This window comes from Alternaria infectoria (assembly GCF_024043175.1).
Source record: "Alternaria infectoria strain BMP 0036 chromosome Unknown scaffold_5, whole genome shotgun sequence".
Classification (NCBI taxonomy): Eukaryota; Fungi; Ascomycota; class Dothideomycetes; order Pleosporales; family Pleosporaceae; genus Alternaria; species Alternaria infectoria.
In genome coordinates this window covers 1,253,934-1,280,704 of record NW_026250694.1, presented here as the reverse complement: position 1 = coordinate 1,280,704, position 26,771 = coordinate 1,253,934, and the positions used below count along the sequence as shown (strand labels likewise).

Here is a 26,771-nt window from a genome sequence, read left to right as displayed (position 1 = left end):
AATAATTAGGTAGATCAAGTGATTAGATGCATACCATTGTATGCAGATTCCTTGGCTTCCCATCGAATTTGTGGAGCGCGAGAAGCCTAGGTAGGTGGCAGGCAGCTGTCTAATTCCCAAGATGCGACGAAGGCTGTTTTCTGGAAGAAATATTAGGAGATCGGAGACTGTCAGAGACTAGTAGTTTGCTACCCATGCTAGTTTGCTCCGACCATAGGGCTTCATGCGTGTGCTGGATCAGATCTAGTATGTACGATGCTGACTCGCACGCCATGGCTTTCCAGGTGTCAAGAGACGGTGAGACTTCCAAGGTTGACAGCTGCATGACAGTCGCAGGTTTGCTGCAAGGGAGGCAATCCATTGATAATTAGCCACTTTGTCGATAATTGATACTTGCGTCAGCCAGCCTCCGCGGATGTGGATGTGAATATCGGATGCGGGTAATTGCAATAAAGTTGCCCGTAACATCCCGTGGTGCTGTGGACTGTGGAGTCGCGTGCCCCAATTCTCGGAGGAGCAGGAACTGGGCGCAGAGCCCTAGGGCGGCTACCTTACCCAAGCCATCAAGCTTTCCCCACACAACCGCGCGGGTGATCCACTGTCGCATCTGCAAGTATAGGGTCTGAGACCTCGTCCATATCGCAAAGGAGATCAAACGTGCATTGAATCGGACTTCCGATACTGAGATGCGATCCGGATATCACGGATATAGACAGTCGACTACTCGTCGAGGCGCCCATTCTTCTTGTCGCAGACATGGGCCGAAAGCAATCGGATGCTGCATGCGCTTCCCCTGGCATGGCACCAACGGTCCGTTAGCGAACAGTCAGGGGTGTACCGTGTGCGTAAAAAAAGTTGCCCTCAGCGGCTCCGTCTGCGGTACAAAGACACACCGCTCGTAGTGCTTAGCAATCGTCGGGTCGCGGTGTGCTTTCATGGAGCCGGTGCGGACCCGCGAAGGAGTAGACGGTGATGGCTTCTGGCTATTAGTGGCTAATGTCCATCGGGGCCGCTTGACCTGAGTAACGCGACAGCACTTCAAGGTACCATGTGGCGAATGGCCATGAGACATTTCCCGTAAGATCAACGCGATTAATAATAAGCACGCTGTTGCAACGCGGCGCTGCGCATTGACTACGGAAATAAAATGCCTCGATGCCTGACCTCGCAACGAGCGCGGTATTGGGCTACGGGCATGCTGTCGTTGACCAAAAGAAAACAGCGGTATACCACAGACGAGGGCGCGGGTGAGAGCCGTTCGGGCTACTTTCCAGCTAGGTCAGAGTACCGGCAAAAGCAAGATAGCACAGAAGGTGAGCGGACGAAGATTGAAGCCCATGGAAGAATCCTACGGCATTCCGTCAAGGCAAATATGGGCGTTCCGATTGCTCCCGACTCGTATGCACGTCCAGTCATGACCCCTGCTACCCGGTGGCTGTGGCTGTGACACGACGAGCATCGGCATCCCTCAGGATTCGAGCAAAATTCTGGAAGACAAACTGTGAAGACTCTGGAATGGTGACAGAGTGTCCTAGAATGCGATATGATTTGTTTTGGGTGTAGTGTTGAAGCTGCAGTTGTGCACGCGGCAAGATAGTAAACTTGGGGAAGGGACTCGCGTAAAAGTCACCAACGGGCTGGTCCATGCTTCCTTTACAGGCACACTTTGACGGCGAGAACGGATCTCCTCACAGACTGACTGTTGCGGAACCTTGACCCCTCCGATAGGCTGCTTGTTATGTAGCCCCCCATCCTCCGCGCCCCAGGCGGGCTGTCTTCCTAATTCCTTTTCAATTGCCGACGCGTCGTTTCAGCTCATTTCAATGCAGCGATTCAGACCGCTTATAAAAGTTACGGCTCCCGCCCAAGGCCTCCGTTCTTCAATCCAAAAACCCTCCTTCGTTCGTTGTATGGCCACTATAGCAAACGACAACATGCCCTCCGCCACACGCCCCAACATGGCCCGCCAACTGAGCACCACTTCCGGTGACTACGACCTGTCCTACACACCCGACGTCCGCAGGACCCTGGGCACATACGGCCTCACTCCCCCCGCCGTCGAGAGCTACGACATCCAGAGCGAGCGATGTATGTCAAACACCGACTATCCAAATATCACTACTGACCCAACCAAGGCCTCAGGCTCCTTGCCATGAAGACGGCGCCCATTGAGAAGTTCCAGTACCTCGTTCACCTCAAGGCTACCAACCCACATCTTTTCTACCGTCTTCTCGGAGAGAACATCAAGGTATGTGAGAACTCAGTAGTATCTCTAGGGCAATGAATTAACATACCCAGGAACTGACTCCCCTTATCTACACCCCCACCGTCGGCGAGGCCTGCGTACGATGGCACGAAATCTGGACACAACCCGAGGGCATGTACCTCTCCTGGAGCGACCGCGGCAACCTCCGCAAGATCCTCGACAACTGGCCGCACCAGGTCGACATCACCGTTCTCACAGACGGATCCCGCATCTTGGGTCTTGGTGACCTTGGTGTGAACGGCATGGGTATTCCCGTTGGAAAGCTCGCTCTTTACACCGCCTGCGCTGGTATCAAGCCAGACAGCACCCTGCCCTTGACTCTCGATCTCGGAACCAGCAACAAGGCTCTCCGTGACGACCCCCTCTACATGGGATCTCGCATGCCCAAGGTTACTCCTGAGCAGGAGAAGGAGTTCCTTGACGAGCTCATGGCTGCCCTTACCGACAAGTGGCCCAGGTATGTATTTTACATCCGTATTCTTTTCAGGAAACTGATCGTGTGACAGCATCGTCATCCAATTCGAGGACTTCAAGAACCCCTTCCCCGCCCTAGAACGCTACCAAGACCAATACGCCATGTTCAACGACGACGTCCAGGGAACTGGTGCCGTCATTGTCGGTGGATTCATCAACGCCGTCAAGGCTTCTGGTGTTCCCGCCAAGGACCACAAGGCTATCTTCCTCGGCGCTGGCAGTGCCGGTGTTGGTGTTGCCAAGCAGATCGTTGAGTACTTCATCAAGGAGGGCTTGACAGAGGACGAGGCCAAGCGCAAGTTCTGGTTCGTCGACTCAAACGGTCTCGTTACCCTGGACCGTGGTGACAAGCTGGCCGAGCACAAGGTCTTCTTTGCTCGTGACGACAACAACGGCCGCCAATACCAGTCGCTCAGCCGCCTTATCGATTACGTACAGCCCACTATCCTGATGGGTCTGTCGACCATCGGCGGTGCCTTCACCAAGGACATCCTTGAGAAGATGGCCAAGCTCAACAACCACCCCATCATCTTCCCTCTCTCCAACCCTTCAAGCAAATCTGAGTGCACCTTCGAGGAGGCTGTCGTCGCCACTGAGGGACGCTGCCTGTTTGCTTCCGGCTCTCCCTTCCCCTCAATGGAGTTCGACGGAAAGATGCTCACCCCTGGCCAAGGAAACAACATGTATGTTTTCCCTGGTATCGGACTTGGTGCCATTATCTCCAAGGCCGTCTCTGTCACCCAAGACATGATCTACGCTTCTGCGGAATCACTGTCGACTTCATTGAACAAGCAAGAGCGCGCCGATGGCTGGTTGTACCCCGACATCCGCCGCATCCGCGAAGTCTCCGTCATCGTAACCCGCGGTGTCATCCGTGCAGCTCAGAAGAACGGTGTTGACCGCGCTACCGAGCTCCGTGGTCTTACCGACGAGCAGCTCGACGCCTACATTAAGAAGAACATGTACGACCCATACACCGAGCCCAAGTACTTCGACAAGAAGGTCTCTCAACAACTTTACGCAAGTGAAAAGTTGAACGGCACCACCGTCGGTGTCGCTGAGGTCACAAACGGTGTTGCTCACTTGTAGCTTTCTACTTCGTCGACATGTTCTTTGGCGTCAGGGTTAGCCACTTAGGTTTACCTTTTTTCTTCTTTCGGTCTTGATATCATTTAGACTGGGCAATGGGTCACAAAATTTCCTTTTCTGTGGGATGGCTGGACGGATTTCGATACCCTACTACATTTAATCGCTTCTCACGATGACCTGTAGTACACCTAGATACCTCCGACCTGGTGCAGCTGAGCGCACTGGAATGACAATACATATGTTATGGACAATATTTGCAATTCCCTGACTTCGTTTCTGTGACCTCAAGCGGCCAAGATCAATGTCTCTATCTTCACCTTAGTGTCACACCGGATAGCTAGCATAACTCTCAAGGAGAGTATTTGTTGAGAGTACCCAAAGCGCCCAACAGCCCCCCGACGCGGACCCCCTCACTGTCCGACCCCTCATCCGCCGTCTGATCTCACAAAGATACAGTAAGACGATAAGACGATCCGCACGCCTCGAACATCTCCTCTTATCAACCCGACCAATCCCGTAGAGCACGCGAACCCTTATCAAAACCCCTCGAACTATAGTAGGCACAGACCCGTGCCAGCCGCGGTGCCGCATGCGGTGGCTCATCGACGCACGGGAAGGCCCGCTTCTACTCCGGACCCACATCCACCGGTACGCACTGATTCAATGGTTCGCATATCGCCGCATGCGAGATGGTCGGAGCGGGTCGAATCGGGACGACTTGGTGGTTGAGGTGGCTGGCAGCTGCTAGTGTGTGGCCGTGTTTGACTGCCTGTTTTGGGTATGGGTCGCTTTTTTGCTTTCGACAAGGGCGATACCTCGTTTTTTTACAGGTGATCACGATGTTATTGGATTTGATGCGATCTGATCTCGCAGCCTTGACGTTGTGTATGGTATGAGTGCTTGGACGCAAAAACTGATGTCGAGACAGGAAGTTTTATACCAAGCACCATTTGAAAAGACATCGTGATCGGGGACGACCTTTACAGTCGATTTGGCACTTGCAAACATTTCTTTGCGACGGTGGGAAGCTCACTCGGGTATGGCTTCTTACACACTGTCCAGGTAGGTATTGCACATTCTGCTATCCTGGGCTGCATCTTTGTCGGTCACTTTGTCACTTTCACTCCAACTTCGTTATTCAATCTACATCTGGCTATTGCAAAAGTTACCGCATAATATGTAAGCGCATTTGCGAAATTTAAGGGCTTTCATCGAGGCTGGTTCTTGCTATCGCCTCTCAACGCCGGGTGCCCATCAAAGTAGGGTAGGTAATCAGTGCAGCATGACGCATTCCTATGGAATGCATCGTGATAAGTTGAAGAATGTATATCTCGGAGGTTTATCTTGTTTGTGAACCATCGAGTCGAATCGGCATAGCATACACGATCCATAAGGCGACTATCGCGTTGCCGTGAGCAACTGACTCACCTTCACCACGTATGATGCACATCGCAGCATGCACCACGTGCCGCGTTTACTCTTTGCGAACTCACGGTGAGCTCAAGCTCTGGTCAATCTGGACGCTTGGCGGTCCTCTCACCTCGAATATAAACATCAATCTGAGCCGCCTCTCCTCCAACTTCCACCTCCCTCAGTTCATCTTCTCTTCCACACTCCTCCGCACTACGAACCATCCAGTGAACAAAAACAACACAAACGACAAACATATCATGTCGGATACCAAGAAGGCCACCGGTACCGGATGGAGTGACCGTGACTTGGTGAGTACCTAATGGCAGCTGCACTCTGCCAATCGCGCGATGCTGACCTTGACTAGCTCTCCAGTCTGCTCTACCTCGTCAACAAGAACGGCTCTGTCTTCAACTACAACGTAAGCCCCATTCTTGATTCTGTAATGCAAAAAGCACTCCCCACTAACGTGACGTAGGAGGGCTGTTACCCGGCCGGTCGCAACGCCAGTGGTTTCAAGCAGAAGATCAACGCGCTTAAGAACGTTCTCAAGCCGGAGTGGGAGGCCATGGAGGCGGGAGTGTCTGTTTCTGAGGTCACACCCAAGAAGGCGGCAACACCACGCAAGCGGAAGGCCAAGACTGACGAGGACGGTGGTGACGCCGAAGTCACTCCCAAGAAAGGTCGCGGTCGCCCGAAGAAGAAGAAGGAGCCTACTCCTGAGGTTGAGGAGGATCTGGAGGATGAGACTGTCAAGGAGGAGGTCAAGGACGATGATGACGACGACATCCTCAAGGAGGCTGAAGACATCTGAACATCCACGGCGATCACTATGGCATTGAGGGCATGGGCGAGAGGCAATCGACTTGAGCGTTCTGTTACGCACACCAGCGTCTGGCATTCTGAATAGGTTCACGACATGCATTGGGCAGTCTGATAGTCTTGCTTAGCTACATCGTCAGTTTCCATATGGCACATGCACCAAGGCACACTTATCAAATCAGACCAGTATCAAAATCACGTACCTTATTGACACGTTTTACCAGATTAAATCCCTCACTTCCCAGAGTATTGCAATCTCCCAATCCCAAATGACCCACGTGTGCCAGAACTCACCTTCACCTGGTAGCCGCCAGTGCCAAGCTCATCCTCACCGTCAAAACAGCGCGACCTCCACACATAAACCACTCTGCCACCTCCCAACTCCTTCCTTTCTACTGCCTCGTACTTCATACCATCTTCTGTCCACTTCACAGCACGACACCATCCACACACTTAAATACAACCCAGCACCGTCCACCAACTTACTCATTATGTCAGGCGCCAACAGCGGAAAGGCACTCACTGCCTGGACAGATAAGGAGCGTGTACGTCGCTTCCCACCCTCCACACCATACATGCTGACAAAGAATCACAGCTCGTCTACCTCTTCGCACTCATCGAGAAATCCAACGTCACCTTTGACTACAATGTTAGTAACTCCCATCTAGAACCTCCTCTTCTCACCTCTGCGAACTAACACAACAAACAGAACACGCCCCGCCCCGCCGGCCGTTCCGTCATCGCCTGCCAACGCATGATGGGGCGCCTCAAGGATACCCTCAAGACCGAGTTGGAGGCTCTTATGTCCGGCAACCCCATTGAAGAGGATACCCCCAAGAAGACCTCGACTCCGCGCAAACGCAAGGCAAAGGGCGAGGCTGCTGCTGACGCAGAGGGTGAAGTCACTCCTGCCAAGCGTGGTCGCAAGAAGAAGGTTTCTGAGGATGTCGTCGGTGATGAGGAGGAGGAGGAGGAGGAGCTTACTCCAGTCAAGCCCGAGCCCAAGGAGGAGGATCCTGAGGAAGACATCTGAGTGGACGGACGGTTGATCCTTGCGAGCTTCAGTTATTGACATCTTGGCGACGTTGATGCAGCGAAGCAATTCGGTCATGCATGGATTCTGGTCAGCACATATGGGCTACACCGATCCTTATGATCATTGGGAAACATGAGAAGCGACATGGAAAGACGATGCTTTATGCAAAAACTTCATGATATTGAGCGAAACAAAGAAAACTTCGATGGGTATCTAAACTATTCTCTCAACAAACTATCAGCCGTGAAACATCGTGATATGGGCGCTCCTTCGTAGAGATAGGCCATGCAAGACTCCACACACCATTCAAGCATATATGCAAAAAGAAGATCGACCTCGCACTCGTTTACCGTGTATAATCCGGTTTCGTCGCCTTGTTGACAATTGGGGGCGGGCCGTCAGTATCCGGGTACGGTAGAGGCGCACCTGGAGGTGGTCTTGCGAAGTGAGAGCCAGAGGGGGGTGATGTGCGCGTACCCGATAGAGGCGGTGGGTGAAGTCCATCTTGCAAAGGTGTCTTAGGTGGTCTAGGTGGAGCGTTGGACATGCGATCATCCCAGCTAGGCGCAGAGCTCATCCAGGATACTGGACGCCCCGCTGAGAATTGCTCATCCGAACGACGTCCTGGCGACACTAATTCACCTGAATGCCGGGGATGGAAGTCGCTGAATCCATCTGTACTCGCCGCTGATTGCGGATATTCGTCTGATGACACAACTAGGAACTTGTCGTTGTCTGATGGCCGGCGCGGTTCTGGCGGAGGGCGGAAGGCGGGATGTATGTTTGTGTAGTATTCTGGCGCGAGTTCCTCAGCTGGTAGTTCGACTGCCATGGGTGCTGGGTCTGGGACCGTAGGAAGAGGCTTGTTCGGTGCTTGCGCGCCTGGCGAAAATGGCGACTCTCCTTTGGCTGCGCGCTCCCATCGCACCTTTGCGAAGTGTATCCTTGCGATCTTTGCAGCCGAGTCAAGCGTCATGCCTTGTACTCCCTTGTCCGCCAGGTACATGCGTGTATTCGTGCTGATTTCCGCGAGCGCATTCCACTCATTCATTCCAAATTCTCCCACGCCGACGTTGACGTTCAAACGGTAGTAGTTCTCGGGGTTGACTTGTCTTTTCGCAAGGTGGTCCTTCATCTCCTTGTGTGTCCGTTCGCAATCTTCAATCTTCTGGATCAATTTCCGTCTCGCCTCTGCAAAGTCGCCCATGCCGCCGGAAACGAAGCCTTCCCACCACAGATGCTGTTGTGCGTTTGTGCCTTCTGGCCGTTTTCCGGTGCCTATGCTTATGAAAACGCCAACTTCGCGCCCAGGCCATTCGTTGCAAACAGCTTCGTCGAGAGCCATAGGCGCTGGGTTGTATTTGCCGGAGCCTTCATCGAGAAAGACAGATTGGCCGATCTGGATTGGCTTGAATGCTAGGGCGGTCGCGCAAGTTGCTCGGCCGGCTTGCCATATCGTGGCGTTTGGTTCGATTGGAGGTTCTTTACGGGAATCGTAGGAGCGGAGGAGAACCTGGCCGTTGCCAGACTTCTTGGTGCCCTTGTAGACAGCTGTGATGGCACTGCAGACAGTTAGCGCATTGGCATATCAACGAAATGCGTCCTACTCACGTCTTAGTGCGCTCTTCTCTGTTGTCGTATAGCTGGGCGTGAGGGTTCCCCCACTTCATGGCGGCTATGCGCATATTCACGGGAGTCATGCCAATCTGGCTGTAGTTGCTGGCATTACTAGCGCTTCTTTGCATGCGGCCCGATATTGCGCTCCCGGGGGTCATGGGCGGTGCATCCTGCCCGTTGTGATTGTCGTTGCCCTCGTCGTCGTAGATTGTATGTTCGCGCACGCATTGCATGATGGCCTCCTCCAGCTTCGACGCCTTGAACAACGTCGATCGATACGGTATGCCGGCAAATGTCTTGTCGGTCTCGAAGACTCTCCTCGTCATGCGCACGTAGACGTCCTTGCAGGTCTCAACGTCCATTCTCAGCCGCCCCAGCATGATAGCGATCAAGCCTCCCGTGCCGGTGCCGACAATGAGATCGAAGTGTTCGCATGGCTTGGGTACTTCGTGCCGTTTTGGGGCTCTGCCTTCGGTTTCGACAAAAGTTCGGTGCATCAATTCCTGGAGGATGATGAGCATGGAGTACCCCCGCACACCGCCGCCGTCTGTCACATGGGTTAGCACCTGCCATACTGAGGCCTTACATCACATCACCAACATACCTAACGACAGAACGCGCAGCGGCGGGCCCTTGGTCGTGTCTTTCCGGCGCACTCCGTTGAGCGCCATTTTCGGTATACGGTATGCGCTGGCTGTGCCGAGGTGTTGTTGGTGTTCGGCCTGGTGAGGCGCGTTTGTGTGCATAGAGTCAGGCTTGGGGAAGCGCTGATGCCTGAGGTTATCAAGCTATCTGTTGTCGGTGGGCTGATTTCGCGGCTGAAAAGTGCTGATCTGGTCGTGATACTAAGCAGCAAAGCGTGGCTGAGTGGATTCCAAGCCTAGGCGCGCGCGCTCGAAAGCGCTCAAGAATGGTTGTTGTTGGGTCGGTGGCCAGGTGAGGTGCGCGAGGCGTAGGGCAGAGTCACAGGAGCGACAGGTGATGGGTAGCGTGCTTCACGTGCGAAGGTTAAGAAGATTCTTGACTCTTGCCAGTCGTGGCCAGCAGCCCAGTTGGTTCACAGCGTCGTCACTCGTCATTCGCCAAGCATGACATGAGCCGAACTGCACCGCCACCTCGGTTCCGCTCCTCAGCCCACTAAAACCTGGTTTACCCTGCTATGGCGACGTTGTCAGCGCCCAAGATCTTCCGCCTCTACCGGTTTTACGATAAAAGATCTTCATGCCCTTGCAGCGGCAGGGCCATGGCCCGCTCTGCTTTCAGGAACTCCCCTCCACTCCCACGACGCGAACCCATGACTGTCCAATCGCCAACTCCTCCGGCCTTGCTTCGGATGGTCACGCTTCCACCAGCGTCGCCTTCTCCGATCGAATAGCCATGCCGAACCCATCCTGATCGAGATGAGTGGAAATGCCTCGTCTCGTCAATATCCATCTTTCCACCCCATCGGCTGCTGAAGAATTTCGCCGAAATGTTGCAACACCAACTCAGCCCTAAACCTGCTGTGGACTCTAACCATTTTTACGTATCTTGGAATCGTACGACACGCTTTACGCAGCCCTGCCCAGGTGTAGTTGGGTTTTGAGTTTGCACGTGATGTTACAGAAGTTAGCTTGCTGATCACGACACCGACGTACCCATACATGAGCTCTGCGTTACAAGCCGGTATGTTGGTCATAGTTTGGTCGAGTAGATGACACGATTTAGTTTCGGGACTGAACCCAAGGTGAAGGAGATGTAGTCCAAGTCAGCCCCAGTGCGTGCAAGAAGTGAATGGCGTGTAGGGAACCATGGAGGTAATGACGCATTCACCCGAAGAGTGCGGGCCTGTTGGGTGAGAGACGAGCTGTATTGCTGTATTGCTGGAGTGTAGGTGGAGGGAAGCACCCCCTTCCAGTTTAGGCGGCGCAGAGCGAACCTTGGAACGACAACCGGCCACTAGTCAACCGAGGGTCTCAAGCACAATTTCTTGTGTCAATTACAGCCCCAACCCGACTGAATTTCCTCATCTCCCGAAAACAAGTCTCAACCACTATCGCACCACGATGGCCAACACCTCGCTTCTTCTGGACTTACCGGCCGAGCTCCGCAACACGATCTACCAACTTGCTCTCACCCACTCAGAGCCGCTGCATTACCGCATGCCTAAGGATGGTGAAGACAAGCCGTACCTCTACCATCGCGAGGCACCTTTCCAGCAGGGGGATGACGAGAAGCTTGTCGAATACAACCAGCTCAAGTATGTTAACAAGCAGTTGTATGCAGAGACTGCTGGTTTGGAGCTCAAGTTCAACGACGTCACATTGTCTGAGAGTTCGGGACATGAGTCTCCGTCCGACATGCTTACTGCCTGGGTGTCGTCGATATCTATTGCCAAAAGGTCCTGGATTAAGACCATCAGCATCACATGCGACAAGTATGATCCAAAGTGCTTCGATAGTGAGAGCGCGGAGGCTGTCGCACGCCTCGCCCGACTCTGCAACGACATCCCCACTATGAGAGTCAAGTGTTATAACCCTTTCTGGGCATACACCAACCGCCGGCACTACGACGCTGTCTTCTTCTTTATGGCGGCTCTATCCATTTACTATGCATACCGTGGCGAAACCACCAAATACCTTATTTTCGACGAATCCGAACATACTATGTTGAAAGAATCTGGAAAGAAATGGAGAGAGCCATGTAAAGGCCCAAAAGTACACTTAGCGCAACTACAGGCTGAGAACTTAAGGTACTTCCCCACCTTACCTGCGAACTTCACAGTACCCGTCATCAAGGCGAATCACAGAGTTGCGGAAGATGGCGAGGTTATTCTAGAGGCAGAGCAGTGGATTGGCAATAAGTACTTGCGAGAGTGGATGGAGCATGGTATCTAGAGAGTGAACCAGAGGGGATCGAATCTAGGCGACAAGGCCTGGTTACGTTCTCGGCCTCACGTCAATCAAGAAAAAAACCGAACGGGTCTGCAGCCTACATCAACATGAAAACCTACAAGATAGGTGACCTGGCGTCGATGTAGGCTCTAGGCCTGTTCAGTTTTTTTCTGGTATGAGGTGGCCTTCTGATGGGCCAGATACCCCGATGACGATGCCTGGCCTCGGTGTCCGCATCAAGAAACGGTCACGGTACTGGTGGTCGTTTAGGTGAGGTTGATTGGAGCTTTCTCTTTGTCTTAGACAGCATGCTAGCAACAGGCTGAAAAGCTTCGAAGAAATACTACACATCTTCGATGGTCATTCCAAGTTCGTGTCATAATCTCTAGTACTCTACCAATCCGTACTTGATAGTACATGTGGAGCTGATAACACCATGAACAACACCAAGAGCTGCCATTCCAGCTTAACCGCGCTACTTCTTCTTCGGCACCTCGACAAGTCCTCTAGTCTCTTTCATCCGCCATTGAATCGCCCTCGCAAGCTGATATAGCACCTCCAACGTCGGCATAGCAACACCAGCATCTTTTCCCGCTCTCAACGGCTCGCCCAGCAGATTCTCAAACTCGATAAAGTTGCCCTATCAACGTTAGCACCTCGTTCTTCCCACGTGAACCACCGGAGTCAGGAACTAGACTCACCTTCTCCACATCCTGCTGCATACTCGGCTTCAAATAGCTCTCCAACGGATCAAGATGAATGGTCGCCTCAACCACATCCTCCGCCAACTCAACACCACAAACCGCCTTCGCAGCCGCAACAATCTCGCGCATAGCCGGTCTAACAAGGCCATCCAACGCCCCATCAGCAAGTCTTAGCCGCCCATCATCCAGTCCCGTAATCGCGCAGATGGGGTTCAGACAAGCATTGAACACCAGCTTCTTCCACCTATCATGCAAAACATTAGGCGAGTACTGACAATTCGTCTTCCCTCCTTTCCCATACAACTCCACGAACTCCTCCGCCCGACGTTCCGGTACAGCAGGGTTGATGTTCGAAGTGGGAAACGCGCCGATGAGAAGCCTGTCGCCTTCGTCTTGGACGATGTGGCCCGGTGAGGGTTCCGCGCTGCCGATCATGGAGATAGCGGAGAGAATGGGGATGTTGGGATGCGGGCGCAAGAATGGCTTTTCGATGTTGAGGCCATTTTGCAGGAGGATTAGAGTGGTTTTGTTGCTGTTCTTGGGCAGGGCCGGCGTGATTAGGTCGACGGCGGTGGGGGAGACGTCGGGGATGTTTTTGGTGCAGAGTACGACGTAGTCGTATGGTGGGAGGTCTTCTTCGGTAAGGTTGGGGATGGTGTTGCGGACTTGGGTGTGTTAGCTTTTTGGGTGCGGATCGGCAGGTGGATCGCTCATAAGGTTTACAACGTACCAACGCTAGGTCTCCATTCGTCCAATTTTCCATGATCGCAGCTCTCGATTGTGTATCCTTGGTCTTTGACGACGTTGTAGTTGGATCGCAGCACCACGGTCACCGTTGCGAGACCGCCGACTTCGAGGTTGACGGCTGCAATGGCACCGACTGCGCCGCCGCCAATAATGAGGACACTTTTCTTAGTATCAGCCATTGTGTGAGGGCAATCCAAAGAATGATGGAGACTCACATGAGAAGTAGCGTCAAAGCCAATCGACAAGATAGGGCGCGACGCGTTAGTGGGGTGGAGGGGTAGCCACTACTTAGAAATGACTCCGTCAGTAACGATCCGCGCGGCTGTACCTGCTGCATCCAGAAGCCATCACTTGGCACCGATCACGCTGTCACTACCTGCGTTAAGTGGGAATGTTTTGCGGTCCCTTCAATCGAGCTCCATTTGATGCATATGTAGGTTACAGTCCGTAAATTCGTGGCTGGTGACCTTTTGTCGCCAGATCTTCCGCCTCACACGCCTTCATTCCTATCGCACTGATGATTGATGCATTGCTTGAGTCGAAGGTAGAGCCGTCCATTCCATCCGCCCGAAGACTACGCCGAGAGCCCAGCAAAAGAGAGAGAAAGAAGGTACACGCTTAGAAGACGAGAGCGGCACCCTTGGTCTTCTTGTCACCACCGAGCTCGAAGTGCTTGCATCGCTTGAGGGCGAGCTACGAGTATGTTAGCGATTGCGAGGTGGAAGAATGTGAGCGGAGCCTACCTGTGCCTTGGTCTTGCACTGTGTGCACTCTAGACGGAGAACGACCTTCTTGGTGGTCTTCGCTTTCTGCATGGTGTTAGTACTCATCTTTTGAGCTCGAATGCGTGCGATCGTACCTTGTGGAAGACGGGCTTGGTCTGACCTCCGTAACCGGATTGCTTGCGGTCATAACGACGCTTACCCTGCGCGAACAGAGAGGCCTTTCCTGCCTTGTATTCTACACAGTCTCAGTATACGGGTATGCGAGTGTGTGGACGCGGATCACTAACGGGTGACCTTGTGCTGGGTGTGCTTCATGCACTTCTTGCCCTTGCAGTAGGTTCGGCGGGTCTTGGGAACGTTGACCTGGGAAGTCACAGTCAGCATTCAGGCTCAATGCTTTTGAAATTCCCAATTTCCTGTACTGGCGACGAATGCGAAGCGAGCGACCGACGTAAGCGATGGCGAGGGATGTGCGGTGATGCGGAGGTCGCGATTGAGATCATCCTGGTGAGATGTTGCCACCATCAAATGCCAGCATCTACACTGCGCCCGACAGCTGGGTTCAGATGCGGCGCGATACCAAGGGCCCGTGATGGAGTACGTGTTGAGTCGCCGCCTCTTCAACGCCAAGGTCCTCACATGTCCCTTCGCACCAGCAGCCCTCTGTAAGAGACGTTGTACAATCCCACCCCTCTCAGCATCAAGTGTCTTCCGCCACATCTCGGTCTTCTAATGGGGTATCATCGTGTCGAATGTCGCGGGGTCGGAGAATTCGCCTCGCCATCGTCATCGAAGATTCGTGGATTCGTTCGCTCGTCGCACCGGTCGTGGTCTTTCGCAATGTCTCTGGCAACAAGAATGTCACTCACCATTTTGACGGATTTTGCTCTGTGGTTAGTATGAGCGAAAAGTTGGCGGTGTTGCTGGAGGTGTTGTGGTCGCGCTGGGCCGATATTGCTAGCGTTGTGTGGGCTTCGGCTAGGTTAGTAAGCCGACATCCGCGCCACTCACCAGCCACAGCCAAGATGTCGAGGGCACGCACCAGACCATCCCCAAACATATTCACTAGTCATTGAGTGTGTTGAAACGATGAAGTGCAGTCGAAGTAAGAATTGAATTGTGGTATCATGCGTGCCAAATAAAGTGCAGATCCCTAATCATATATCATCCTTGACCCATAAACCCGCGATGGGAAACAAATGAAAGCTGCGAGCGTAACGACTAGTAAATCGGATGTCCCTCCTCCCACTTCTGGACCTCCTTCGTATCCTTGGATGCGGACAGTGGGCTGCTACCCATGCCGAGACTGAACCTGCCACTCTCGCGCTTCTCAGGGCTCCGTCCGTCGTCGATGCGCTTCACAGGGCCGACCCATTCCCACATGCGAGCAACGTCACCACTCGCTGTGGCTCGGACACCTGCACGGATGTTGCTGTTCTTTTCGACCTTCGTCTGCACCCTTGTCCATAGCTTCTGTCGGCGAGATGCGTTGAACTCAGTCCTCAAGACGTCATCTCGCAGTTGTGTCATACTGATACCCTTCTCCGCGCCAGGGTCATAGTAGCTCAACGCGGCCTGGTCCTGGAGTCTATCGTATGCGTCGCTTGCGAGTTGCTTCGCGCGAACTTCCATTGCTCGGTTACTGGTGTATGCGTACTTTCCGTACGATCCAGTGGCAATCAGAATGAGCATCGTTACAATTTGGAGAAGATGTCGTTCAAAAGATTCTCGGAGGGATCTTCGGACGCTGCAGGAGAGGGAGAGCTTGGCGAGGGAGGTGGATGCGAGACGTCGTCCGCCTGTTGTTCTGTTTCCAAGGAAGAGTAACTGATTAGTACAATTCCACGTCAGATATGTTGCACAAGTGGTTGGAGAACTGGAAAGGAAGTACTTACCCATCGGTGCTTTCGACTATCTCCTCTCGCATAGTCAATTCAGGAAAGGCTCTGTCGAACAGCTCACTGAACTCCTGGTCTGTCAAGCTCTTGCTCTTTTGAGAAGCCATCTGCTGCTTCAGATCTCCTTCGCTAACTTCAGGGCTTTCCACTGGATTCCCTGCCGCATCTGGTTCCCCACACTCATACTGGGCCTTGCGCTGTCGCAGAATCTCCACTGCCTTGTTCGCGATACCATTCACCTTCCGCGTCTTCTCGCTGTCTGGCTCACACGTCGGAGGGAGAGGAACCAGGCCACCGAGTGACAGCGGATGGTCCTTCATAATGAAATCGGGATCGCACCTCAGAGTCAACCCGCGGAAACACTGCGCGTGTGGTGGGCAGGGCTCACACTGCGGGAGGAGCTGGTCTGCCCAGCTCGGTAGCTCCATACCACCAAGTCCAGTAGCATCTCGTCCGATGCCACAAAAGCCAACATCGATCTTTTCCTGTCGCCAGACGCCAGCGAAAGCGGCTGATGCTGTGAGGAGTAGAGTTCCGGCCATTGCTTTGATCGTACCAGTGGCTTTGCCCTTTTGCCTCCGTCTGCGTGGAGGCAGAATGTCGACTTCGCCAGCCTTTGCACGCTCGCGCACTAGTTCAAGTTGCTCCTCTGGAGTGAACTCCTCGCCGGCATCTGCAAGATCGTCTTCCTGATGCTGTGTACGTGGGTCCGCCACATCAAACGTTCCACGTGTAGGTACCATGATGCCCTCGTCTAGTTGTTCAGCCTTGGGTTGGACGGTCCTCCGGCGGTGCGCATCGCTCTTGCGCCGCTCCTGCTGACCAAATCCAGTAGTTCTCCTACGCCGGTCGCGCGATATGGTATCTGGTACTGCAGGAGAGCTTCCGCTTTGGAACGGGTTTTCCTGGGTGAAGGGGCTGGCAGCGTCGTTGCGATGCCATGCTTCAGGCTCAGGCGTGGGCTCTTTGGGTGCAGGAGTGACACTCTTGCGTGTACGCCTAGCTGCAGGCCTCTCATCCACCTCGGGCTCAAACGCTCTGCTGTGTTTGGCAGGGACAGCGCGCGCGGGTGTCTTGGCGCGTGGTGCCGGCACCTCTGCCTCCTCTGTTGGCTCGCGGGTGGTTCGGCGGGTTGTGCGTCGTGTCTTCGCAGGCGTAGGTGCTATGAGTGTTTCGTCCTCGGCGTCGTCTGTCTCGACCGTACTGGCTGAACTGGAGGGGACGTCTACGATGCCCCGCGTCGATCGCTTCGTGTGTGCCTGCATCCGCTGGACTTTGGACTTCTGAGGGAGGACCAGGTCGACGAACATGCCAACCAGAGCGGGCTTCTTTGCCGAGGACGGATATGTGACGCCATGTCTCAGCAAGATGCTCCTCAGCTCCGGGACTGTTATCTTGCTGGGGTCGACGCCATCTTCATAGTACCAGTACTCTCCGCGCGCGTCAGCCATGTCGATGTGGTGGGGTCCTTTTTTGTCGCGGAATTAAGTTTACGGTTGAGCGGGGCCGGCGACTGAGACAGTTGTAGGGCGGACGTGAGACAGGCGTGGGTTGGCTCGTGTGGTCGCTGTGATGGGCGATAGGCAGACTTGGGAAAGTCTGCGCAGCTTGTTTGTGATGTCACCGAGGCAACTGCGGGCCCGTGCGCTGGCCGCGGCTGCTTTCATCTCGTTCACCTCTTTCATTCGCTTTCACACGACAAACATCACAGGTGCCGATGAAACAAACAAGAATTGTGAACGACGAATCATATACAAGTCGCCTAACCTTCTACGCATGCGAATAAGTCAAATATTACTACAAAACAAGACCCTGTGGAGGCTACATCAACAGCTATGAAGACACACTCATCGCGAGTTTACATTGGTCACCTGCAAAGGACGGCATCACCGATGCGAATTACATGAACGAGGTACATGAATGCTTATAATTGCTCATCGATCCGCATCTTCTCGCGGGTTGTTTAGAGTAGACATGATCTGATGAAAAGTTCCGTTATAGTCCCTCCGCTACCCACTTCCTTATCGCCGCTCTCCATATCGGCGCAAGATCCTCCCCTTTATCGTTGAAGTGAGTTCCTGTGCGTACGGAGACTTCCTCCGATTCTAGGATATCTTCCATGGGGAAGAAGTGCAAATTATCCGCCCGTAAACTCTCATGTAATGGTTGCGACGTCCCGCCCTTTATATCAAATTTGTTCCACCCTCTCACGATCTCCAACCCTTTTTCTATGACTGGTCTGGTGTTCGGTTCCATAGGCCAGAGTTCGGTCCTTGAGTCACCTAAGAGATGCTCTGATAAGGCAACCCCAAGTGCGATTACCATGAGAGGATCGACAGGTCCATTAGAGGCTGTCTTCAGCACTTTGGCGCTGAACATTGACCATTTGTGTTCCACGGTAATATATGGCATCTGTCTGCACAGTTTCGCTAGTCGACACATGTTGGCTTGGTTGTCGATCTGTTTGAGGACCTTTTTGCCTGGATTATTCCTTTGCGTCAAGTACTCGTTCACATCAGCGTCGGTATTTTGCAGAGCCACATTTCGGAGCCATTTGTGTTTCTCTTCTGGAAGAGATGCGAGAAGCGCAAAGAATTGTTCGGTGGCAGTGGTCTTGCCTTCGGCCCGGGTAGAGATCGTGATGGTAGTATTGAACTTCAACTCAAGGTGTGCGCACTCCTGGTGTAGCTGTTTGTTGACATACTGTAGCTGATTGAGCTGTTTGTGGCCGGAGGTGTCGTTTGTCGTGTACTTTAGCGTTGCGTCTGGTGTGGTTAGGACGTATTCGTAGATAACGTTCCGGAGCTCGGGAGGAAGAAGGAAGAGGCGGCTCTTGGTCGCTGGTTTTACAGCTTCCGGTTTCGACATAAACGACCAGATGAAATCTGAAAACATGTTCGACCTAATTGGCATGCTTTCCGCGTTGGTAGAAGATTTGGGGAGCAGATTACGTTGGTAGGGGTTGAGTGATTGGTGGATTCGTGAGTATTTGTAGATCAAGAAGAGTTGTGATGTGGTTGTTATGTAGAAGGGAGGAAGCCCTTGTATATGTAGTAGAGGGTTACAAATAGTGAACGCTCGTGAGTGAAACTCGCGATCGATACGATCCGGCCCAACAGTGTTGTCAACGTGAGGCTAACCACTTCAACAGAGGCAAAGCGCGATCCAGAGCGTTTCAATTTACGAGAGAGTACTCACTCGATCGTATCGCGAATGAGTTGAATGCAGTGACCTTTTTCACCTGGAGTACCTAGTGGCTCGTCCCTTTAAAGCATCCTACTCCCACCCCCCGAGTGCTCCTCTCCTCTCCGAGCAGAATCTAAACCCACCCATGTTTTACAGAAGTCTGCGTCTGGTACTTAATTTCGACTCGAAGACGTTACTCTAGTTTACCCAGCAGAAGTACGGTACAAGCAGACAAGCAGACGAACTTAACAACATGTCCACGGAATCGCCCCTGCTCAAACTCCCCGGTGAATTACGAAACAGTAAGTCAGAGCTCTGGAGTCATTTATCATTGCCACTTCGACGATGATCGATGCACTGGTCATGCGCTAACTATGATGTTCCAGAAATATACGAGCTCGCGCTCTCTTCACCAACTCCGCTCTATCTTCACTCGCCGGAAGCACCCCGGCAGGTTGTGCGGCACTCGGAAAATCTCGGTGCACTCGAAACACCGTCTCCTGTCAAGCGCTACGTTGAGTTCAACATGCTCAAGTATGCGAACAGGCAACTTTACTCGGAGACTGCGGGCTTGGACTTCAAGTACAACAGCTTCAAGATTAAGCTTGGGCGTCCGAAGCCTGCACAAGATGGACAAGACACCGAGATCTTGCGAGGTCCGAGAGTTTGTAAGGCATCTCAGGTTAAGTTCGATAGGGGCTATTTGGATGACTTTAGCAAGAGCGCATCGTCTCAGGGACAGCGCCTCAAGATCATTTGGCAGCATGCTATAGATCTCTGGGAAGATGCATGGTGGAATCCTGGTTGCCGGGAAGGTCCGGGATATCGAGTAGAGAACGAAGACAAAGAATCGAGAATGGTGCGACGCCACCTCGAGAGCCTTTTCCAGTAGAAATAGGTAACCAATGAGGCTTTTCCGAATAGTCTAAACCTCCGTTTTCCTCTACAGCCTGCTATCTCGTAGGCGTTTATTACTTGAGGCTTGAAGGGTGAAAAGTTCCGGGGCGCGATTGTAGCTTCGTGTTGCTTTAGTTGCTCTACCTCTGAAAGCTCTCATACTTCACCATAGCTATCTACTTCTCTACCCCCTGTACAGCTATCTACCTCTCTACCCCCTGTACAGCCCTCGGAATCACATACCCGGCCCATTTCTCCTTGCTATCAGCCTCTCTCCATACATCCATTCCACCTGCAACTCCATTCTCATCAATTTGCCAATCGCCTCTCTCCACCATACCCGTCCAGCTCTTCAACACATCGACAAGACTATGATCATGCGGCTCCTCAAGCGGCTGATATCCAGGACGATACATATCTACATGGCTGTCTTCACCATCCTCTTTTCCCCCGAACTTGCTGCCATCAGTCCTCCTTGCATACCCATTTGCTCCAATACCAAAAGGTAAAATCAACCTACATTCGTCCTCGGCTGTCGTCTCCCAATGTGGGAGAAGGTATAGACCCGCAGTATGAGTTTTAATACGGTCGAATCCAGGGAATGGATTGTCTATTTCTTCGCCAGTGACAGTGTTGGGATTGAAGCGAAATAGAAGGATAGGAGGCCGGTCGGAGGTAGACGAGAGATAAGAACCGAATGGCTGATCGGAGAATATGGAGGTAGTTACTTCGAGACCTGGGGCTATGTTTCGGAAGCGTGGGCGTCGTGCCTGTCGGAGGAAATCGTAGGTGAAGTTGTGGGGAAGACTCATGCTTTGAAGTATGCTCTCTTCGACCAGCCCATGTACAACTTGTTCAGCTTCTGCGTGCTCGGCTGTGGAAGGCATCCGAGTTTCGATAGTTTCTACTAGACGATTGAAAGCCTCCACATTCTCTTCCAGCATGGATTTGCTGTACGGGATAAACTCCCAAGGGTCGTAGCGCTCATTGCCAGATTTTTCGTGTATAGCTTTGGGCGCAGCAACGATCTTCCCTTTCCGAATCTGGCCCAGCCAGAACTCCAGAGCGGTTTCCAATGGGTACCACACTTTCTGTTCAAAGACCTCATCTGCGTCATGGATGCTTGGGCTCAAGATACAGAGGTTCGCTTCTTGATCATATCTGTACGACAAGATTAGTACATTCCGGACCAAGACAGTATGCGGCTGTCTGATTCAACTTACACCAGTCCGCACCAGTGACCCGAGAAGTTGTTCATCTCGTAGAGAACCAAAAGATTGCCATCTTCTCCATCGTCTGACCAATCTTCCGCTTGCTCAAACATGAAGTTTGGCGAAGCGAGATTTTGTAGCCAGTAGAAGAAGGATAGATCGACTACACTTTCAGAATAACCAATGAGTCGAGCTTCTTGGAGAAAACGAACAAGATCAGGCGAAAGCTGGGGACGAACAGCCTCGGCATCATCGCCAAAAGTGTCGAACCATGTCTTGCAGGTGGCTTCGAGAGACTCTGGACTGCGACCTGAGCTGACCCAACCGTGGCGCAGTATTTCGTTGTGTAGCGCGATGCATCTTTCGACATTCATGATCAGCAGTTAATATGAGACAGCGAGGGCGGAAGCTCATGGCGCGATTGGGAACGACATCCATCGTAGCGCAGTCTTTGCTGTGCCTCAGTCCATGTGGGGTGTAAGAGGCCACCGTGTGCACGACGGCATGAGACTAACAGACACTAATCCCTGAGCGGCTAGTACCAACCGCGGTGTTATGAAAGGGAGCCCTTCGCGCTGCAAACAACTCTGAAATGCTTTTCAAACGCCAGGTAAAGTCTCGTTGATTCTCCAGCGATGAATCGAAGTGCCTAAGGCTGGTGACATGACTCGCGTTCCATCCAGCCCTCATAGGCGCAGCTCGGAAAATCAACTTCGAAAAGACCAGGCCACTTCCTTAGCGTCCTCTCCCCAAGCGGGAAGCCGCATCTCCGCTTACACCTGGATCGCAGCTGCTGCGGTTCTTCTTGCAGCTATCGCCGCGCAGTACTTTCTCGAGCCTCTCAACTTGGTTGAAGTCTGGTACTAGATTGAATCACTCCATGCGACGTCTACAGCTGCTAGGTCATCCGGACCAGTCGTCATATGTTACTCACTAGCTACTAGTAGGAAAGCCTTGGAACTGAATATGGGTGAGAGATCCGAAAGACTGGAAAGCTATTTCGGTGTGGTTGACAGCCTCTTCTTGCGAGACTTCTTGCGGCGATAGGCATCGAGGCGTTGGCGTTCTTCTTCTCGGTCCCCTTGGTAGATCTCGGAAGATGCGGCACGGCAAGTGCGCCCGCGCCGCAACCAATGTCATGCCAAAGGCATCCATTCACATATCTCAAGAAACAGTTGCACGTAGCGACAGACCTTGAGTTCATGTCACCATGCGAAATTGCTGACAGACTCGCCATTCGAAGCTTTCTAGCTCGCACTAGTTGTGGGGTAGGCCTCGGCTTAATGTAGCTTAATCTCGACACCCTGCCAGATCGGCCTTCCTCCATTAACAAGCCCGCCATCATCTCGTACCTGTATGGACTTAACTCGCCGGCATCGAACCATGTGCCGCGGACGCGGTGACGAAAACCGGGTCGCCATTTCCGCGTCTGGCTGAGACAAGGCGCAATGTGTCCCGGACCGTTTGGCCGTTACTAGGTCCACAACTATATGTGAAAAGGCGGCGAAAACATATAGATTGATTGAGAACAGTGGTCACGCAGCGCACATTGAGTACATACTCAATGTAGAATGCCGGACATGTGCCTTTTCCCCGATATTGATGTGCAGCGCTCTAAGCACGAAATGGACGCCTCGCCTCCAGATTCGGGTCGAGATACTTTAAGCATTGGCTTGAGGCGGTCTTTATATAGCATCGTGAAGACCTCGAATGCTGGCATTTCAACTGCCAATTATTACAGTCTCTCAAAACAGGGACCTTTTGAGTTTCAATCGTCAACATGTTCGGAAAGGCAGCTATCGTCAACGCGCTCGTGAGCGCCGTGTCGGCAGGTTTGCTGACCCTCACCTTGCATGTTACATTCCATTGACGAGAGATAGGCACGATCCTGTGGGATGGTCGCTTCAACGACATGACCACTTCCTCCGATCTGGACAAATGGTCATGGGCAAATCAAGTGGGCAGTAAGTGCTGCAGTCAAGCTACACAGCGAACACAGCTGACGTTCGCCTCTCTCTGCCAGACTACCAGTACTATATCCACGGCTCAGGCGCCACCACCAAATACGTAAACCTGTCACCGAACTACAAGAACTCTGGCGACACTGGCAGCAAGCAAGGTGCAAAGATCACGATCGATAACACGGCTAAGTGGAACAGCGACATGTGGAGGACTGAGCTCATTCCCCAGACGAAGGCTGCTATCAACCAGGGCACGGTATACTACCATTTCTCGATCAAGAGGTCTACTACCAACGTTCCAAGTGCGACGAATGAACACCAGATCTGTTTTTTCGAGAGCCATTTCACAGAACTGAAGTACGGATGGGTCAACGGAGAGTCTGGCACTAGCAACACCAACTTGTGAGCTGACCCAAATATATGAACTCAATTCGGGGATGATGCTAACCCAAACGCAGGCAATGGATGGTGGGCGGCCAGAGCAAGTGGAAGGTCGAACTCAAGGCGGACGAGTGGCACAACGTAGCTTACGAGATCAACTTCTCCTCCGTAAGTCGCAATCATTTATAAAGTGACCTTGAGCACATACTGACTTTCAATACCATCCCTTAGAACCAAGTCACCTTCTGGCACTCTACCGGCAACAGCACGCTCACCAAGACTGCCGGGCCTTTCTCCACCAGCACTTCTTCCAACGGCGCCGACTGGCATCTTGGTGTCCTTCGTCTGCCCCGCCAGGGTAACGATGGAACGGGCGCCGAAGATTGGTTCTTCTCTGGGACTTACATTGAGAGCGGCCCGCTCACAACGTCCGTTGCTAGCCCCGCAGCATGAACGCATTTGACTTCGTGACTGTAGATTCGGAACACATGTATATATTGTCGCAGTTTGCACTTGGAACGTAGCATTGTAGAGCTGGAATCATATCATCTTAGTCCGGGAGCTATTAGATCCAGAACATTAAAAACTACGCTGTCAATTCCTCCTTCCGCCTTTGTATACTCATCGCAACGACGAGATCGACCACTTCCGCCCAATTCCATCTTCTTCGCAGGAAAGTCAAGCTACAGCCTTGTCCAAGCCTCTATCTCTGGAAAACACCTTGAAATTTACTAGTAGCGGGTCCATTCTGATGATCATGGCATTCTGCTCGTACAAAAGCGCTCTTGGTACTACCAACTGAAGACAATGTTCGGCGTCCCACTTGCTGCACGAGTAGCGAGAGAATAAAATTCCGCCCAGCCTCCAGTGCCCCTGCTATGACACTCTATCAGAAAGCGGGGATGCATTTCTGCGTCGATTTGGAGACCATATAGATCCTCAAAGCGGTAATCTGTGACTTGCTGGTGGATCTTTTGGATCCATAGTCTTCTCTTTCCCACGACGCTGTTGTAGAATCTGGTGAGGTTGTTCGGCGGACCCCGGATGTGTATATCGTTGTGGCGAATGACCAACGCTTTGGTCTCGTTTCGAAGCTTTTTGTTGACAAACTGGAGCTGGTTGGCGACCACATGTCCATTCACTCTGACCGGTCCTTGGTGTATCGTCTTCTTGGTGTCTGACACTGGCTTGTTGGTACTCAGATTCGTCTCTGAGATTTTTCGTCGCTTCCTCATGGGAGCGTCATCATCCGACTCTTGAACACGACCTACTGGTGCGGGGGTTTCGCTAAATCTTTCTACGTCTTCTTCAAATGTTCGAGGATGGAGACATAACCAACCCACACCCAGTTTGTCCTCGCGATAGAAGATTCCCTCATCGATGGTGAGTGCGTATTCGAAGATCTTGTTGCGAAGCTCGCCGGGTAGTCGAATAAGGTGTGATTCTACCTCTGTGTTGCGCACAGGGGTTTCAGTATGCTTCGCTGACATCTTGTCGTGTAACCGAAGAATACAGTTCTTAAGGGATACTGCAGTCGATTTTTCGCGTGCTTGGGGAGACACACAAGCTAGTTGGGGAGGTAGGTGGTAGGTGAAGTGAAATGAATTGTGGCAGTAGCTTTAGAGAGGCAGGAGCTCGTGAAAAGTCCCTGCTTCGGACGCCATCTCCACTTCGCAGCCATTTTGCATCTAAGCAAGTGAGAGGAAGGAAGATCTGCTGGATTTCCTCTTCATACGCGATGATTCGCTGTAACCCGTTAATCGCATGTTATGGTAGTGGTGGACTAAGCGACCAAGCATAGAGACCGAATGAAATGTGTCGAGTATACAAGTCCACTGGTATTTGCCTGATCAGTACCAAGGTTGGAGAGAAGGCAACTGCGCCTTGAGACGAAGCGCAATAGAACCTTCTTTGGAACATGACGTCCATTCATCCAGCCTGCGGCACTCGTCGCTTCGACGGTCGGTGCAGCATGTGGCAATAGAGTTCGCAAAATCCATGGGTACTACCTGCGAAACTCACCGCCGCCGCGATGTCTACCCAGGTGATTTCCAGGCCTGGGGAAGGAACAACGGCCTTGGAAGATTGATGGTCGATAAGGGAGGGAGGAATGACGTGTCAGCACCAATCACGATCTCCGCAACCCAGCTTACCACGCGCAGCTTTAGCGCGATTCATCAACCTCGGCATACCTCCACATTATAGCATTCCACGACCGAGCCGCAACCCGAGCTACTACTAGATCAACCCCAGACTCCGCCCGTGATCACTTCTATCGCATCACCATAGCCATACTCACCTGCTCCCTCACCGACAAATCCCTCCAAAAGCCCAAAACTAAGCGCGACCGTCGCAACCTCCCTCTCGTATTTCAAACGCCGAAGTACCTCTCCTCCATTGCCGTCGCGCCGCCGCTGCCGAAACGCGTTCATAAGCCCACCATGTCCGAGTCTCTCACCACCAAGCAAGTCGCCGAGCACAACACAGTCGAGAAGGGACTGTACATAATAGTCGACAATGATGTATACAAGATGGACTCGTTTGTGGACGAGCACCCCGGTGGCGCTAAGATCCTGAAGAGAGTCGGTGGAAAGGATGCTAGCAAGCAGTTCTGGAAGGTACGTTATAGCCACCACACGGAAGAGGCGAGAGGACAGGAATGCCTGGGACAATTTGCTACGCGCGGTTTTCCAGGGCCGGATTTGCTGTTGCGCGCTTGGTCTTGGTACCACCGCGCTGATGGTACTCGGTGCTCGGTACCAGCGGAATCATGGCAGACTGGACCCTTGATTTGATCATCGAAAGCGCCTTATCGCACATGAAGTTTGGATTTGCTGACCAAGACACAGTACCACAACGAGAGCGTATTGAAGAAGTACGCACCTAAGCTCAAGATTGGCACAGTCAAGGAGGAGTCCAAGTTATAGATACACATTTAATTATACCAATCATCACCATTCAATTCACTTGCGTTGCACGTCGCCTTGTATATCGCGCATGGAATACCCAATTCATGAAGAAATGCGATGCCATGACGCAATGCTCACCGCCTGTTGCATGTTCATTCACTACACCAGCAAAAATACCATGAGATCAATGCAAAACTATAAATTACGACAAAATTCTACTCTATGGACGTATTGGTATAATGCGTTCTCTCTGATTCAAAAGCAACAAGCTCGCAAAAATAAACATGCCGTGGGTATCGTGATATAGCAAACGCCTGTTCTCAATGCTGCGCGAAAATATGCCAAACTCGTTGCTGCGTAATGTCACTCTTGTTCTCTCTCTCTTTCTCTGCTCTTCACATCTAGAAGCACGTCCACCGCTTCTTCACGCCAGGTCTTGAATTCGGCCTGGGTGTAGGACTCGTCCGCGGCCGCGCACTGTCCTTCTCATTCATATGCGCGTCATCCAAATCGTCCATGCGATAGCGTCGCACAGATCCAGCATCCGACTGATCTTTCTCGTAGA

At 52.5% G+C, this 26,771-nt stretch overlaps 14 protein-coding genes across 14 annotated transcripts; 7 read left to right on the top strand and 7 right to left on the bottom strand.

The window, feature by feature from the left end:
* Positions 1 to 1,934: 1,934 nt before the first annotated feature.
* J4E92_004087 (uncharacterized protein) lies at positions 1,935 to 3,829 on the top strand (the record flags this gene model as incomplete). Its single annotated transcript, XM_051495480.1, has 4 exons — positions 1,935 to 2,088; positions 2,136 to 2,248; positions 2,299 to 2,723; positions 2,773 to 3,829. The coding sequence occupies 4 exons, from the start codon at positions 1,935 to 1,937 to the stop codon at positions 3,827 to 3,829; spliced, it is 1,749 nt and encodes a 582-aa protein (XP_051354499.1).
* A 1,670-nt stretch (positions 3,830 to 5,499) lies between these two features.
* On the top strand, positions 5,500 to 6,053 carry J4E92_004086 (uncharacterized protein; the record flags this gene model as incomplete). Its single annotated transcript, XM_051495479.1, has 3 exons — positions 5,500 to 5,550; positions 5,607 to 5,660; positions 5,718 to 6,053. 3 exons carry the CDS (start codon positions 5,500 to 5,502, stop codon positions 6,051 to 6,053), a joined length of 441 nt encoding a protein of 146 aa, XP_051354498.1.
* Positions 6,054 to 6,552: 499 nt separating this feature from the next.
* On the top strand, positions 6,553 to 7,094 carry J4E92_004085 (uncharacterized protein; the record flags this gene model as incomplete). Its single annotated transcript, XM_051495478.1, has 3 exons — positions 6,553 to 6,606; positions 6,657 to 6,710; positions 6,771 to 7,094. 3 exons carry the CDS (start codon positions 6,553 to 6,555, stop codon positions 7,092 to 7,094), a joined length of 432 nt encoding a protein of 143 aa, XP_051354497.1.
* A 349-nt stretch (positions 7,095 to 7,443) lies between these two features.
* Positions 7,444 to 9,385, bottom strand: J4E92_004084 (uncharacterized protein; the record flags this gene model as incomplete). Its single annotated transcript, XM_051495477.1, has 3 exons — positions 7,444 to 8,659; positions 8,709 to 9,261; positions 9,319 to 9,385. 3 exons carry the CDS (start codon positions 9,383 to 9,385, stop codon positions 7,444 to 7,446), a joined length of 1,836 nt encoding a protein of 611 aa, XP_051354496.1.
* Positions 9,386 to 10,759: 1,374 nt separating this feature from the next.
* Positions 10,760 to 11,590, top strand: J4E92_004083 (uncharacterized protein; the record flags this gene model as incomplete). The annotated part of the gene is made up of 1 exon (XM_051495476.1): positions 10,760 to 11,590. The coding sequence occupies one exon, from the start codon at positions 10,760 to 10,762 to the stop codon at positions 11,588 to 11,590; it is 831 nt and encodes a 276-aa protein (XP_051354495.1).
* A 472-nt stretch (positions 11,591 to 12,062) lies between these two features.
* Positions 12,063 to 13,217, bottom strand: J4E92_004082 (uncharacterized protein; the record flags this gene model as incomplete). Its single annotated transcript, XM_051495475.1, has 3 exons — positions 12,063 to 12,227; positions 12,289 to 12,956; positions 13,022 to 13,217. 3 exons carry the CDS (start codon positions 13,215 to 13,217, stop codon positions 12,063 to 12,065), a joined length of 1,029 nt encoding a protein of 342 aa, XP_051354494.1.
* A 439-nt stretch (positions 13,218 to 13,656) lies between these two features.
* Positions 13,657 to 14,635, bottom strand: RPL44 (40s ribosomal protein L44e; the record flags this gene model as incomplete). The annotated part of the gene is made up of 5 exons (XM_051495474.1): positions 13,657 to 13,731; positions 13,782 to 13,847; positions 13,898 to 13,998; positions 14,051 to 14,126; positions 14,633 to 14,635. The coding sequence occupies 5 exons, from the start codon at positions 14,633 to 14,635 to the stop codon at positions 13,657 to 13,659; spliced, it is 321 nt and encodes a 106-aa protein (XP_051354493.1).
* A 349-nt stretch (positions 14,636 to 14,984) lies between these two features.
* J4E92_004080 (uncharacterized protein) lies at positions 14,985 to 17,112 on the bottom strand (the record flags this gene model as incomplete). Its single annotated transcript, XM_051495473.1, has 2 exons — positions 14,985 to 15,570; positions 15,659 to 17,112. 2 exons carry the CDS (start codon positions 17,110 to 17,112, stop codon positions 14,985 to 14,987), a joined length of 2,040 nt encoding a protein of 679 aa, XP_051354492.1.
* Positions 17,113 to 17,656: 544 nt separating this feature from the next.
* J4E92_004079 (uncharacterized protein) lies at positions 17,657 to 18,529 on the bottom strand (the record flags this gene model as incomplete). The annotated part of the gene is made up of 1 exon (XM_051495472.1): positions 17,657 to 18,529. One exon carries the CDS (start codon positions 18,527 to 18,529, stop codon positions 17,657 to 17,659), a length of 873 nt encoding a protein of 290 aa, XP_051354491.1.
* Positions 18,530 to 19,100: 571 nt separating this feature from the next.
* Positions 19,101 to 19,739, top strand: J4E92_004078 (uncharacterized protein; the record flags this gene model as incomplete). Its single annotated transcript, XM_051495471.1, has 2 exons — positions 19,101 to 19,149; positions 19,234 to 19,739. 2 exons carry the CDS (start codon positions 19,101 to 19,103, stop codon positions 19,737 to 19,739), a joined length of 555 nt encoding a protein of 184 aa, XP_051354490.1.
* A 208-nt stretch (positions 19,740 to 19,947) lies between these two features.
* On the bottom strand, positions 19,948 to 21,329 carry J4E92_004077 (uncharacterized protein; the record flags this gene model as incomplete). The annotated part of the gene is made up of 2 exons (XM_051495470.1): positions 19,948 to 20,866; positions 20,968 to 21,329. The coding sequence occupies 2 exons, from the start codon at positions 21,327 to 21,329 to the stop codon at positions 19,948 to 19,950; spliced, it is 1,281 nt and encodes a 426-aa protein (XP_051354489.1).
* Positions 21,330 to 22,735: 1,406 nt separating this feature from the next.
* On the top strand, positions 22,736 to 23,750 carry J4E92_004076 (uncharacterized protein; the record flags this gene model as incomplete). The annotated part of the gene is made up of 5 exons (XM_051495469.1): positions 22,736 to 22,787; positions 22,836 to 22,919; positions 22,979 to 23,318; positions 23,375 to 23,465; positions 23,529 to 23,750. 5 exons carry the CDS (start codon positions 22,736 to 22,738, stop codon positions 23,748 to 23,750), a joined length of 789 nt encoding a protein of 262 aa, XP_051354488.1.
* A 338-nt stretch (positions 23,751 to 24,088) lies between these two features.
* J4E92_004075 (uncharacterized protein) lies at positions 24,089 to 24,787 on the bottom strand (the record flags this gene model as incomplete). The annotated part of the gene is made up of 1 exon (XM_051495468.1): positions 24,089 to 24,787. The coding sequence occupies one exon, from the start codon at positions 24,785 to 24,787 to the stop codon at positions 24,089 to 24,091; it is 699 nt and encodes a 232-aa protein (XP_051354487.1).
* Positions 24,788 to 25,738: 951 nt separating this feature from the next.
* J4E92_004074 (uncharacterized protein) lies at positions 25,739 to 26,224 on the top strand (the record flags this gene model as incomplete). Its single annotated transcript, XM_051495467.1, has 2 exons — positions 25,739 to 25,915; positions 26,147 to 26,224. 2 exons carry the CDS (start codon positions 25,739 to 25,741, stop codon positions 26,222 to 26,224), a joined length of 255 nt encoding a protein of 84 aa, XP_051354486.1.
* Between the last annotated feature and the right edge of the window lie 547 nt (positions 26,225 to 26,771).